Genomic DNA, 14,970 nt, shown 5'->3' with positions numbered 1-14,970 from the left:
TTGCACTTTTTATTAGAGCGCCATCTAGCGGCACAATCCTAAATTAAACACTTTATTTTTCTTGGTATTATTTTGAATAAAAGAGAGCTATCCTGAATGAAGATGATAGTATATGCTTTATGGGTTTATTAGATTGCATTTTGTTTCATATCATTAAAACAAATGCATTAGAACAGGGTTTTTCTATAAATAATGACTTGTAATCGGTTGCATACCTGTAAAGTGGCACAAGGGGGCAGTTCAGACCTATATAGAGTAACAAAATGGAGAGGGACCATATATTATTGCATTTATGTTTGCATGCCCCGAATCTTTTTCTTACAAATTTATAGCAAATATAGACCTAGGGCCGGTTGCATAAACCTCTAAGACTAGCCTTACAAGTTACAAGTTTTTTCTTTAACAGAAACATTCAAGAAAGAAATTAAATGAAAAAAGATAAAAAATAAAATAGTACCCCCCCCCCCCCCCCCCCCCCCAAATGAAAATCATCATTTAATCTCTCAAGTTGTTTTAAACCCAGAATAAGTTTCTTTCTTCTGTTAAAAATAAAAGGACAGACAAGACAGTCAACCAATAAGAATATGACACATAAGACTAGGGGAGCACAAGACATAATCACATGATGGCAAGGGAAACACATTACAAACAGGAAACATGAGCATTTAAAAATAATAGACATGAAACATGAACATTAAACAAAACCCAAAACTAAATGTGACAAAAATAACTGTTTTCTATTTTAATATATGTATATAATGTAAAAATGTAATTTATTTCTGTGACGGCAAAGCGGAATATGTAGGATCTATTACTCCAGTCTTCAGTTGTCACATGATCCTTCAGAAATGCTGATTTTGGAACATTTTTGTGGAAACAGTTTTTTTTGTTTGTTTTGTTTTTACACGATTCTTTGATGAATGTAAAGAGCAAAAGAACAGCATTTATTTTAAATGTATTTGTAAAAGCTAAAAGCCTTTACCATCACTTTTGATCAAAAATTCTTGGCATTCTTGGCAAATAAAAGTATTAATTACTTAAAAAAAATGTTTTTATCTTATTGACCCCAAACTTTTGAACGGTGGTGTAGATCTAATACACTGGAACGGGCACCGACATGGGCACCGGCACGAACACCGACACGGGCACACTGACATGAACACGGGCACCGGCACATCGACACGGACACACCGACACTGGCACCGACACCGGCACAGGCACAACAACATGGGCACAGACTCCGGCACGAATACAGTCACGGACACCAACAAAGGACACTGAAACAGGCGTCAACACGGACACCGACATGGACACCGGCACTGACACGGAGACCAACATGGACACTGGCACAGACACCAACATGGAGACGGACACTGGCACGGACTCCGGCACCGGCACTCCGACACTGACCCTGGCACTGACACACCGGCACAGACAGCGACATGGATATGGACACCGGCACGGACTCCGGCACGGACACATTGACACGGACACTGGCACAGACAACATGGAGACGGACACTGGCACGGACACCGGCACGGACACTAGCACTGACACAGACACCGGCACAGACACTGGCACCGACACTGGCACTGACACCGACACCGGCATGGACACTAGCACTGACACGGACACTAGCACTGACACGGACACTGACATGGACACCGGCATGGACACCAGCACCAACACGGGCACCAGCACAGACGCCGACACGGACACCGACATGGACACGGGCACGGGCACGGACACTGGCACTGACAATGGCATGGAGACGGACACTGGCACAGATTCCGGCAAGGACTCCGGCACCGGCACGGACACGCCGGCACGGATACTGGCACGGACACCGACATGGAGACGGACACTGGCATTGACACCGTCACAGACTCCGGCACGGGCACACTGGCACGGGCACGGGCACTGACAACGACATAGACACGGAACCCGGCACGGACACCTGCACATGGACACACTGGATCCGACACTGGCACGATCACCGGCCCAGGCACACCGAGACGGGCATGGACACCAGAGCCGACAACGGCACCGGCACCAATACGGAAAAAACGACACGCCGGCATGGACACCGACATGGACACGGACACTGCCGGTCCGGATATGAGACATAGACTCTGGCACGGACACCGGCATGGAGACGGACACTGGCACCGGCATGGACACTGGCATGGGCACATTGGCATGGGCACGGGCACGGACACTGACACCGGCATGGACACTGACATGGACATGGACACGTACACCGGCACACGGACACATCACTATTAGGGTGACCTGAGTTCTAGTCCCGGCTAGAAAAATCCAAAAAAATATTCTTTAAACTGATGCCAGTTAAGCTCCATACACACAAAAAATAGAATCAGACTTTTTTTTAAGCCACTACATCAACACCTCTCATAATGGGAGTGGGGAAACGGGTTCCGACAGCTGGATTGTTTGCCGTCGGATTCTGTTCCCCTCATGTTCTAATATTCATCAAACTGATGTTGATCAAATTGGTCCCCATAGCCAAGTGGTCAGTCCACTGACATTTGGCACTGTTGGGCTGTCGACACGAAATCCATATCTTTTAGTCGTCACGGTCTGGAGATGATACGATTCGATTTTGGTGAAAATCGGACAAACGAATTAGGAGTTCGAAAAAGTAGGTTTTGAATGAAAATCAAGATGGCGGACAGGAAGTTCGGCCCAAATAAGGTAAACTTGGTATCTATGTTCTCGGCTTGACCCAAGGAATCTATTAAGTCCAGTGGCATTTCAATAGCCAGATGTAAGCAAAAGTTATTAGCCTTTTTGGAAATTTTGTTATAACTTTTGACCACTAGGTGGCGCTGTCTCGAAATATTTTGGGTTCCTTCAGGGGATGGTGCTGATGGCACATTCTGAGTTTCGTAATATTACACCAATGCATTTGTTTAGTATAGCATTTTATTTCACAAAAAATTGCATTGAAGTCAATGGGAATTTCATGTTTTGTTCTGGTATAGCGCCACCAAGAGGCTCAGTCCCACCATTTTTTGTATGTGTCCTCAGAGTGAGCCCATACATATTTGTGTAAATTTTGGTGAAAATATCTCAATTCGCTTCGGAGTTATAGACATTTATATGAAAAAACACGTAAAAAATGACTGACACATGACTTTGATTGGATTTTACTACCCCTTACTATCAATATTTTCACATTTGTTATTTTACAGTAAGCTATCGACCTATGTTTCCAAACTTCTGACGGTGGTTTCGTCTCGATCGGACTAGCGGTTTCGAAGATATCGGCAAAGGTTTTTTAAGCGCTAAATCACAACGCTACACAAACCGTAAGGCGAAACCTAGCATGTTTGGTATCGTTGGACTCGGCAAGGATTCAGGAGTAAAATTAGATGACTTTCGTGAAAATAAGTCGACCACACCCAAAGTTATAAGCATTTGGGAAAAAAAATTAACCACTAGGTGGCGCTGTTTCGAAACTTCTCAGGCTCCTTCAGGACATCGTGCTGATGACCCATACCAAGTTTGTAACAATCCGTTCATGCGTTCTTAAAATACAGCATTTTAGCACAAAATTCAAAATGGCCGACAGTCAAAATGGCCGATATGGGAAAATTGGATATCAGTCGACTCGGCATGTTGCCCTGAATCTAACGAGACCAATTTTATGATTTTTGGACAAACTGTTCAGAAGTTATAAGCAAAATTAGCCATTTTTCATATCTCCGGACCAGTAGGTGGCGCTGCGCCGAAACGCAGCATGTAGGTGGTTGGCCCCTGATAAGAACGGGAACAGATACAATAGGTGCCTCCGCACCTTCGGTGCTTGGCCCCTAATAATACATTGTATTTATAATGCACTTTTCTTATACTCAAAGCGCTACAACAAATACAGTACAAAAGTATATCCGTAAAAGAAAAAAACTAAATGCAACAACAGGTAAAGTACAATATACATCCAGTGTCCAGTGTCTCCAATTACAACACAAACACTATCTTAAAAAGATGGGTTTTTAACTGTTTCTTAAAACCAGAGAAGGCTCTTTCACCCATAGTTTTTAGTCTGCAAGAAGGTTGTATAAGGAGAATAGAGTCGGCGGAGCAGAGAGGTCAAGAGGGCATAAATAGCGTAATTAAGTCACATATATATGATGATGCAGTTCCTTGTACAGCTTTGTATGTTAAAATAAGAGTTTTAAAATCAATTGTGGGCATGGGCCGGAAGCCTATGCAGGTTCCTAAGCACCCCAGAGATATGCTGACGAGAAGGAGTATGTGTAAGAACACGTGCAGCTGAGTTCTGAATGTGTTGCAGGCACTTAATAGACTTTGCAGGTAGGCCAAGATAAAGGGCATTTCAATAATCAACCCTAGAGGTAACGAGTGCATGGACAAGCCTTTCTGCGTCAGGTAATGAAAGAAAAGGCCTAATCCTGGCAATATTTCTGAGATGAAAAAAGGCAATTTTGAAATGCTCTTGATATGTGAATCAAGTGTCAAATGAGAGTCAAAAATAATACCAAGATTACGAACTTGAGAAAATGGAAATACTACATTATTTTCAAGGTGCAAACTGAAATCTCTACCATTGCACGTGGCTGCAAGGGTACCAACTAAAAGTACCTCTGACTTTGTACCATTCAATTTAAGAAAATTGTGGTACATCCATAATTAAATTTCCTGCAAACAGTCAGAAAGTGTTGCTGAGATACCTGTGATATTAGTTTTCATGCTAATATAGATTTGGGTATCATTAGCATAGAAGTGGAAACCCCAAATCATGCTTTCTAATAATCTGCCCTAGAGGAAGCATGTAAATATTAAAAAGTATTGGGCGAAGGACAGACCCCTGAGGAACACCATGACATACCTGTCCGACGTTAAATTGATTGTTTTCTAAAACAACAAACCGGGTTTGAAACTCCAGAACCTTCGCCAAAAAAGGAAGATTAGATATAGGCCTGTAGTTAGACAGGATTTCCTCTCAAATGTTTGCTTTCGCTTTAGACATAACCAACTGTGTTTATGTACACATTGTGTGTATTTGCCAGTATTAACCCAATAAGACTCGAAAGATAACTTAGTCCAGTAACCAGGCGCTGTTTGACAGGCATTTAAGGACATGTGCGCTTCGGGTGTATGAAAAGCGCATGTTCGTGTAACCCCCCACCCAGGTCCTAGAGCGCCTATTGAGATCAGAGGAGTGAGGTTTACTCGGACAGTGACTACTAACTGGCCTCCGTTACATTAGAACAGCACATCAGCACGTGAATGAAATGTTTAACCGGCAAGGCTTTAAAGCACATATAATTAACTTTTGTGAATTGCAGTATCCCGTGAGTGTAACTCGACCTCTGTGTTAACATGTGATGTGAATGTACGTCGCATTGTACAGTATGATGGGACGAAGGTGCCAGAAATGAAGTTCTAGCATAAGTTCTGCAGGGAAGACTCAATTGTTACGTCACTTATTCCCTTCTCATCTATCCAATCATATTCCTATACTTGTGGTATAAAAGATTGGTATTTACACACGTCTGAGTTCGCAGATGATGACGCTTCAATTCACCTCCATCCTCCCCACCACCACCAAGATGGGTCTTTCCCTCCATCCACCCCACCACCACCAGGATGGTCCCTTCCTATACCTTGCAGGGGTTCGGCTGCGCCCCTGCCTTCGTCTTCAGGCAGGATATGCAGATCCGGACCCTTGGATTGCAATATACGGACGGGGCCTACGCCAAAGAACTTGATTGCTTGTTGGGCTGTTAATAAATGTTTAATTGTTACAGTATTTATTCTCCCGAGTCTTTCTGGTAGAACTGCAACTGATGGAATGCACTATAGCACCATACTATATTCCTTCAAAATCAGATTGTGGAGACATTTTTATCGTCCACGATCAAAAATCGTGATATCGCACACCCCTAGCCTGACTGCTCCTGACTAACTGCTAGTGGGTCATAGAACACCGTTTTACAGTTTTTTATTACAGGTTTTGAATAACTGTGTATGATATATCCAAAATATAATATTATGGCAAAGGTGTTTACACGTAAGACAAATGTTTGCTTTTGAGATGTGTTCGTGATATTTTGAATGCAGTGCTTCATTTTGCAAGAGATGTGAGGCAATTTTCATTTTGTGTGTGCAATTCTTGGATTTGTGTATAAAGTTTATACTTTTTACCATTTGGTAGGCTTCCAGTCGAATAACATTCTTATAAGTTACTTTTTCAAGAACACATTAGTGATGGAGCAGGACTGAGAACTGAGGAAGTCTCTCTGACTTGACTTTCTGTCAACGTATACCCGGGAATGAGCGATCATATGTTAACAAACCAGACTTACATTAACCTGACATGATTAGCCCTGGTTAAAAAGTAATTGCCAGTGGTTTAAATGGGAGTTTATGTTGATTCTGAAACAGTGAATTTGAGTTGAGGGTGTAAGGTGTTCTGAATAGTTCCGTACAACATGAGAGACCGGTAATAATGCCGGTTCATCCACTCAACATAAAAAATCAATCCCTCGAGGCAGATATTTTTAACTGTATAGTGTCATACCTGCTGTTAAGTCTAGTGGAAAAAGCTTAACTTTTGGAACTTTTGAGAAGCTCAATGAAAGATTAATGTTGCACTTCATTAATGCCAAGCAGGGAACAGTGAAAATATTTTTGTCAACCCCAAAACAAAGAAGCATTAGCTGCCATTGATGTTAACCTTTAGCAGGCAGTTTGACAGGACTCTGAAATAATGAAATTGGAAGAAACCAGAGAGTATTGCTTCTTTGTGCTCTTAGTATTGAAACTGTTATGAATGTCATACAGTATATTGTTACATATAGACTCATTTGTAGGATGGTACACTTTAAGGAACATAAATCAGACACCTTTTTTTTACAGTTTTTGCCCGTTGCTTGAACACTATAGACCCATGCTTAGACTAAAGTAACACAACTTGAAGCTTTTGTTACCATACCTCAAACACATGTACCCATACCTTAAACAAAAGCGCTGCTTTGCACTCTAGTTGCAATTCTGCAACACACTTACTCCTTTATACAACACACTTGGTCCTGCATACATCACTCTATTTCATACATAAGACACTTCGTTCAAAAATGAAATCTCAGGGTGCCATTTGGAAAACACATGTATCCAAAATACAAAACACATCGGGTAATTGCAACCACTCAAATACACACCTGAAGGCACATACTTGCAAAACTGAACACCAATCAGCCAGCTACAAAAAGTTAGTTTTTTTGTTACAGAGAATCTTGGCCATGGATGGAGCTGCACAGCCTCATGAATTCATTTTCATTGATGAAGCTGGATTCGACCTGAGCAAAACAAGACGACGGGGTCATAATGTAACTGGCCAAAGGGCAATTGTGCACGTCCCGGGGCAGCGCAGGGGAAATATCACATTGTGTGCCGCCGTAAGCCTTCAAGGGCTTCTGCATCATCATGCAAAACTAGGTCCATACAATAGCCAACATATACTCACATTTCTAGATGCTCTCCCTAATATAGTTGTACAGAACAGATCAGCCCAGGTTTGTAGTGGTATGGGATAATGTCAGTTTCCATCGGGCTGCTCTGGTCCAGGCCTGGTTCACCAACCACAATCAATTTGAAGTGGTATACTTGCCCCCTTACTCACCATTTTTAAACCCTATATAGGAATTATTTTCGGCTTGGAGATGGCGTGTATATGACCGCCAACCACATGCCCACATGCCTCTTCTGCAGGCAATGGAACAGCCCTGCGGCGACATTCAGGTGACAGCAATCCATGGATGGTTTCGACATGCAAGGGGATATTTTCCTCGGTGCTTAGCGGGAGAAGACATTGCTTGCGATGTCGATGAGGTCCTGTGGCCAGACCCCAGCAGACGGCGGGATCCATGAGCCCACGTATGCACAATTGCCATGATTTTCTGTGTTTACAGTATTGTGTTTTTTCAAAAAATTTTTTTTTTGCTTTATCTGAATTCATGTTACTGCAATGTACAATATTGAGTAGGCCTATTTGCTTTTTTGGTTGTTTGAAAATGTTCCTCCTGAAAATATGCCTTCTGAATAAACAGTGAAAATCAAAGACTGCAGAGTTTTATATAAAGTAGACTAGTGTGTTCCCCCTGATCTGAAAGTGTATGCATATGATGCAAGTATGTGTCATTTTGTCATCAGAGTTACAGTTTGACAAAGGAATGTTAGGTTTTGATAGCAGAGTTTAGGTTTTGATAGTAGAGTTTCAATTTGACACAGATGTGAATGGTATAGTTCCCAGTGTTGTGTCATGTTTACTTGTGTGTAGAGTTTTGGCACAATGAGCGAAGTTTTGCAAAATGTGTTCAAGCAACGGGTAAAAACTGTAAACGGATGCAGTGTGCAATATTATGTCTAATGCAGTGTTATTTACTCTTCATTCAAAATTTGTAATTACAGTGTTTCTGAATTGCTAAAACACTAAACCCCATTCTCTGAACCAAATTCTCAATAGCCTAAACCAATTTGTCGAATAAATCACTCTTTCTGTAAAACATTAAACAAGTTCAGGTAGTTAAAAAATCTCATGCACTCGTTTTGCAAAACTCTAAACTCATTCTCACTCGCTAAAACATATTTCGCACTGTGATGCACTTATGTTTCAAAAAGCTAAACACAGGTAGGCAAAAGTTAAACACAACTACAACACAGTTGTCATCGTTTACACACAACTCAAAATATAAGGACTCAAAAAAGAACTCAAGGAAGAGTATGAGTAGAGGTGGTGAACGATGAGGATGAGGACGAGAAAGAGCAAGGTGTGGAGAATGTTGCCAAGGCTGGATCTGCCTTAAGGTTTTTTTCCCTTTGTCTGCAGAGATGCTATTGTCTGTGATGTGGACAAAGTCCTCTGGCCACACCAACATGAAGACATGATGCTGAAGCAGAATCATTCTCTCTCACTGACCTTGATTTTTTTTCAGTTGCACAACTCTTCTGAGTTTACTGTAACATGCTTTTCATTTAGAATTTATTACTGTAACCTTTTTGGCTTTTGCAGTTGGGTTACTATTTTTGCAGTATGCAAGTGCTGAATATACAGACATTCAATACAATATTCAGTACAATACTATACTTACAGTACATACAGCATACAATTCATTCACCTTACTGTAAGATGTCATTACTATACTTTTTTACGTAATTGCAAAATTGATTTATACTTTTTTTCCTGTAACTAACTGCATGCTTTGGATGCTGTGTTCTCCATTTTTTGATGTAGTGTCTAATGAATGATCTGTAGTGTTTATAATATTGACTCATGTATGTATTATCTGAAAGCCTTGTTTGATTTTGAGCACAGATAAAATGGTTTTGAGGCAATTGTTTGATTTTGCCAGAAGAGTCAGAGGTTCTCTGAATGTGGTTTGAAAATTTGGTTTTGTGTTTAAGGTTTTGAGAAAATGAGTGATGGTTTCAAGAAGTGTGTTTTAGCAATTAAGAAAAACTGTAATTCCAAACAACACTTACAGACCTTGGTTACTCTATAAATAAACGTACAGTGAAAGAGATGATGGCATTTGCAAAATGTAACAAGAAAAAAAAATGTTTACAGGGAAGCAAAAATCACTATTATACAATATGAAATAAATCACTTGAAATTAAATATTTATGTGTTAAAAGACCTTGTAGGCTTTCAAAACGCTATAATACGAAACATATTTCTGCTAAAACATTTTCTTTCAACAGTGTGCAGCAGTGGGTGTAGACAGGCATGAGGGTCCATCAGGCAGAAATTGTATCATGCTGGGTGTGGATGTAGATTTGGCCCAAAGCAGGATTAGAACAAATGACCCCTAATGTGCCTTACTGACCATTGAACAGCTGGAGGTCCTGAGACTTATTAACAACTGTTTAAAAGTTAAGGGTCTGAGGGGTTTCTCCTGAGTGAGCTTGTTTAATAACTGAGTAACTTTTGATGTTAATTATCTACGACTAATTTATTTCTAAACGCCACCGGCGCAACTTTAATATGAATGTATCTTTCTGCTCATTACTATTTCAGCATCAGTTATACTCATCTCATGCAAATATAGTTTTAGGCCAAATTTGAAAGTTTCAAAACAAGATATCATGTAGATAAATCACATTGGGTATTATATAATAAAAGTGAACCACTTTGATTATGATAACAATGTTAATTAGAGACAGATTTAACTTTAAAAAAAATTGAAATGTGTGGCACAATCATTAAAATATTGTGATAATTTTGATTAACTTGATTATAAAAGACAGTAAAGACATTTAATGTTACAGAAGCACAACTGTTTTCAACATTGATAATAATTATTAAGAAATGTTTCTAAAACTGCAAGTCAGATTATGAGAATGATTTCTGAAGGATCATGTGACACTGAAAATAAAGCTTTGCCATCACAGGAATAAATTACTTTTTAAAAATATATTAAAATACAAAACGGTCATTTGTATTTATAAATATTTCACATATTACTGTAAACAACAACAACAACTGATTTATTGATAAAATAAATGCAGCCTAACTATGTTCACACTTAGCGTCTTTTTTCAAACTGCCAGCGTCTGTTCTACATTATAACCCTATGGAGTAAACCGTTTTTTCAAAAAAGTCCTGAGCGCTTTTTAAGACGCCACCGCCGGCGTCTTTTTCTGCAGCTCAGAGCGTCTTTTTAAGTTGAAAAAAGTTCAACTTTTCTGAAAAGAACGCCCTACGTCAAGCGCCTTTTTGACAGCTGACCAATGACAAGCGAGTAGCGACTAGCGAGACCTGTCGTTTCCATTACAACAAGAACAACTGTCTGTCGTGCACCCACAAACGTCTTTGTGAACCGACATTCTCCTCCCCGGTAACTTCAAAAGCCAACGCAAGAGCCAACTTTCTCTTTCTCGACATTTTTTGCATCACACGTGCACTAGGCTACTGTTGCAGCTCTTGTTTTAGCAGCCCGGTCTCACCCCAAAACGTCATATACTTACGCGTCTTGACCATGCGTCAACATACGACGAAAAGGGTACCCCTTTAACGTCAATATGAGACGCAGACAGAAGCGCACCAGCAGCGCCTCCTAGCGGTACCCTAACGCATACCTAAACCTACCCATAACCCGAATCGTCACATATGGACGTTATGGGGGTACCCTTTTCGTCGTATGTTGACGCATGGTCAAGACGCGTCAGTATATGCGCCAGCCACAAAAGACGCGCTCGGCTGCTATTTGTAACCGAACGCTGCCAGCGTTTTTTTTTTGCAAAAAAAACGCCGTTGTCAACTTTTTCTTGTCAAAAAAGACGCTAAGTGTGAACATAGCCTAAGTGTGAACATAGCCGGCTATGTTCACACTTAGCGTCTTTTTTGACAAGAAAAAGTTGACAACGGCGTTTTTTTAGCAAAAAAAAAAAAACGCTGGCAGCGTTCGGTTACAAATAGCAGCCGAGCGCGTCTTTTGTGGCTGGCGCATATACTGACGCGTCTTGACCATGCGTCAACATACGACGAAAAGGGTACCCCCATAACGTCCATATGTGACGATTCGGGTTATGGGTAGGTTTAGGTATGCGTTAGGGTACCGCTCGGAGGCGCTGCTGGTGCGCTTCTGTCTGCGTCTCATATTGACGTTAAAGGGGTACCCTTTTCGTCGTATGTTGACGCATGGTCAAGACGCGTCAGTATATGACGTTTTGGGGTGAGACCGGGCTGCTATAACAAGAGCTGCAACAGTAGCCTAGTGCTGTGTGATGCAAAAAATGTCGAGAAAGAGAAAGTTGGCTCTTGCGTTGGCTTTTGAAGTTACCGGGGAGGAGAATGTCGGTTCACAAAGACGTTTGTGGGTGCACGACAGACAGTTGTTCTTGTTGTTATGGAAACGACAGGTCTCGCTACTCGCTTGTCATTGGTCAGCTGTCAAAAAGGCGCTTGACGTAGGGCGTTCTTTTCAGAAAAGTTGAACTTTTTTCAACTTAAAAAGACGCTCTGAGCTGCAGAAAAAGACGCCGGCGGTGGCGTCTAAAAAAGCGCTCAGGACTTTTTTGAAAAAACGGTTTACTCCATAGGGTTATAATGTAGAACAGACGCTGGCAGTTTGAAAAAAGACGCTAAGTGTGAACATAGAGAGTTCTTTCAAATACATCTAAAAAAAAATCTTACCAACCTCAAAGTTTGGAACGATAGTATCTTTACCTCTAAGTGCATGTAATGGTTGTTTTGACAAGATGCAGATGTAGACGATCATATGAGTTCTATCTAGCTAAGCCTAGAAGAATGTAGCATCTTTATGGAAAATCACAGAACAACTCAAAGTAATTTTAAAACCATTTTATGCAAACGCATGAACAATATGTCTTGATTGTAGATCTAAAACTATCTTCATAATTATAGATGAAACTTTCTTTGATGTTTTCTCTTCAAATCAGTTTTCTCTCCAAATCAGTTTTCTCAACCCTTTCCTTATAGAATCAAAGACAAGCCCAGACATCTGCACCGCTGACGTATTCTGTTTTGACCTCTGTTTGCCGACCTGAACTCGTCTGCCAGAAAATTGCCTTGACATGTTTTTACAACAAGCTTTCCTCTTCCGGATGGAAAGCATGTCCAATCAAAGACAGAGTGTAGTAGTGAACTAAAATAGCAGTAATGAGACACAACCGAGTGCATTTCGAGCAAAAAATAGACCCGATAAGCTCAGCAATTGTTGCAGTGGAAAGGCAGAATGACAACTGCGAGGCTAGGCAGCTATGAACGTTGAATTCCAAATGGAAAATCAACAGCATCCAAGAGCACATGTTTTCTGTGATTATCCATATGATGTCATAGCTATTCAATTCTCCTGTTAAGCCATTTTAAATTATAGGCTAATGATTTAAAATGTAAGACAAGACAAGTTTCTGCTTTAATTCTTCAACATTTTATTCCAACACCCAGATATGAATGATGCAAGGTAATGTTTGTGTGTCCTAATTTGTCATAGAAGCCCACTAGGTTACATTAACAAGACAGAACCTGATGCAGACATATATAGTATTTTCAAACATAAATGTCTTTACTCTCACTTTTGATCAGTTGAATGCATCAGTGCTGAATATAACATTTATTTCATAAAGAAAACTAAAATCTGAACCCAATCTTTTGAACAGTATATTGTATGTGGCCAAATGTAATGTGCGGAGTCAGATTGCAGTAAAACTTATCTAAAGTGACCAGGTGTAAGTACACCCTCAGGGAACAAATTCCCTGTCCAACATGTCAAGTCTGGGCACACAACCACGTGATGTTCTGGAAAAACTATGCATCAAAAAGAAGACGAACAGCTGTACTGTCTGGTGTCAAAAGTGTGTTACTCATAATAGCAAGGAAGGGTATGCTTAAATCAAGCCTCGAAGAGAACATACAATCCTAAGTGGAAAGTCCCCTAGAGGAAGTGCTTTAGAAAATAAATGGATTTGAATTAAAACCCAGGTAATACTGGGTTTATACTCTATCAATAGAGATGTAGAGAGCTCATGCTGTAATTTTCGAGCAGGATCACACTGAGGTAATGACAATAATCTGGGCTCATGCAAGAGGATGTAAGAGGTTTCAAAGTCTCTTACACATTATTTTTCTGTAACATGACTGTATAACCATGTAAAAGCAAAATATATAAAATATTAAGAGTGCATTTAATGAAAAGTTTAATTTCACATGAAAATATAGTCTGACTAACACTCAAACTGCTGACTGTTTCAGTGCTGCCTTTCATCTTTTGTGAACATCTGCTGCTTCCTACACATCCAATAAAACCAAAATAACCATTATGTTAAATACAGGGCAGCAGCCAGGCGATGAAAAAAGAGCTTTCACTTTGACCATTTCCCTGAAGTCAGAGTTAAAAACCTTTTTCATTCTTCATGCAAGACACATATGAGAAAACACTATGCCAGATTAAGTCTGGTAATGCGTCATACAATTAAGACCCTTTAAGTTCTTCTGATTGTGCATTAGAAACAGAAAATTGCAAATAGCTCAAGAATGGCCAATAGGTCCATAAATCAGCACTAGGCACCTCTAATCTGATCTGTCTGATTCACACTGGGGGTGTTGACAGGGCTGAATTCCTCTGTGATAATTTTAAGCCTTTCTGGAAACATCAGCCAAACAGCAGGATGCCAGAATAGTTGGCTGTGTGATTTTGTGTGACTTTATGTGTAGATGGAGGTTTATTTGTGCATTTATGGCAGGGATGTTTATAAATATAATTAATTAAAATTGGTTTCATGGTATCATTTATGCAAACATTTTCATGGATGATTTTGCACAAGTCCTGGTTGGATAAATTGTAAAAGTGTATATCATATAAATGTAGACATTTTATATAACCCTGTTTATGTCCGCTAAAGAAACCATCTTAACCCTTAAACGCAAACCTCAGGTCTTTAGTGACCTGGGACGTCATTCACTACCCTCCTCCTCATTCATTTTTTTAAAGTTAGACATCAACCTTCTTAGTATTCCTCAATCAATTCATTATGAGCAATATTACAAGAAATAATAAAATTATAAAAGAATGCCTATTTTCCCTTAATTTTTTGGGATAAATTGCATAGGGTTGCTAATGACCTGAGGTGAGTAACAGTGTAAGTATATTTTTTCTGCACAACAATAATTTAATCTTTGATGCCTGAATAAGTGCAATTCACCTTTATCCTACAAGGTGGCGATGTCTGATACACAATGATGAAGTGACGTTTCACTTATAGTTACCGCAGGCAGAAAACAAAAGAATATGAAATATCATCAGCAAGAAATGGCTGAGCGATTTACTGCAGAGCAAGTACTGAACGAAATCAAATATTTTTATATTAATAGTTTTAATAGTTAGTTTTATATTATCGCGACAGGTAGAAATCCATCCGTGTTAGATATCGATCCGGGTGGACCCGAATATGTAATAATGATTA

At 40.1% G+C, this 14,970-nt stretch overlaps 1 protein-coding gene across 1 annotated transcript; it reads right to left on the bottom strand.

Moving 5' to 3' along the window:
- Window positions 1–518: 518 nt before the first annotated feature.
- Window positions 519–3,756, bottom strand: LOC309506878 (uncharacterized protein). The gene is made up of 2 exons (XM_082180831.1): window positions 1,945–3,756; window positions 519–1,778 (listed from the first exon to the last, which is right to left on the bottom strand). Exon 2 carries the CDS (start codon window positions 1,765–1,767, stop codon window positions 1,093–1,095), a length of 675 nt encoding a protein of 224 aa, XP_082036957.1. The 5' UTR covers window positions 1,768–1,778; window positions 1,945–3,756; the 3' UTR covers window positions 519–1,092.
- Between the last annotated feature and the right edge of the window lie 11,214 nt (window positions 3,757–14,970).

Source organism: Leuciscus leuciscus (genome assembly GCF_965113295.1).
Source record: "Leuciscus leuciscus genome assembly, chromosome: 9".
NCBI lineage: Eukaryota > Metazoa > Chordata > Actinopteri > Cypriniformes > Leuciscidae > Leuciscus > Leuciscus leuciscus.
The sequence above is the reverse complement of the archived record's forward strand: the minus strand, read 5'-3'. Positions and strand labels throughout refer to the sequence as shown.

Coding starts and splice junctions, on each gene's coding strand:
- LOC309506878 (XM_082180831.1), bottom strand. CDS start 1,767: ATGCCATTGTCAGTGCCAGTGTCCGTGCCCGTGCCCGTGTCCATGTCG.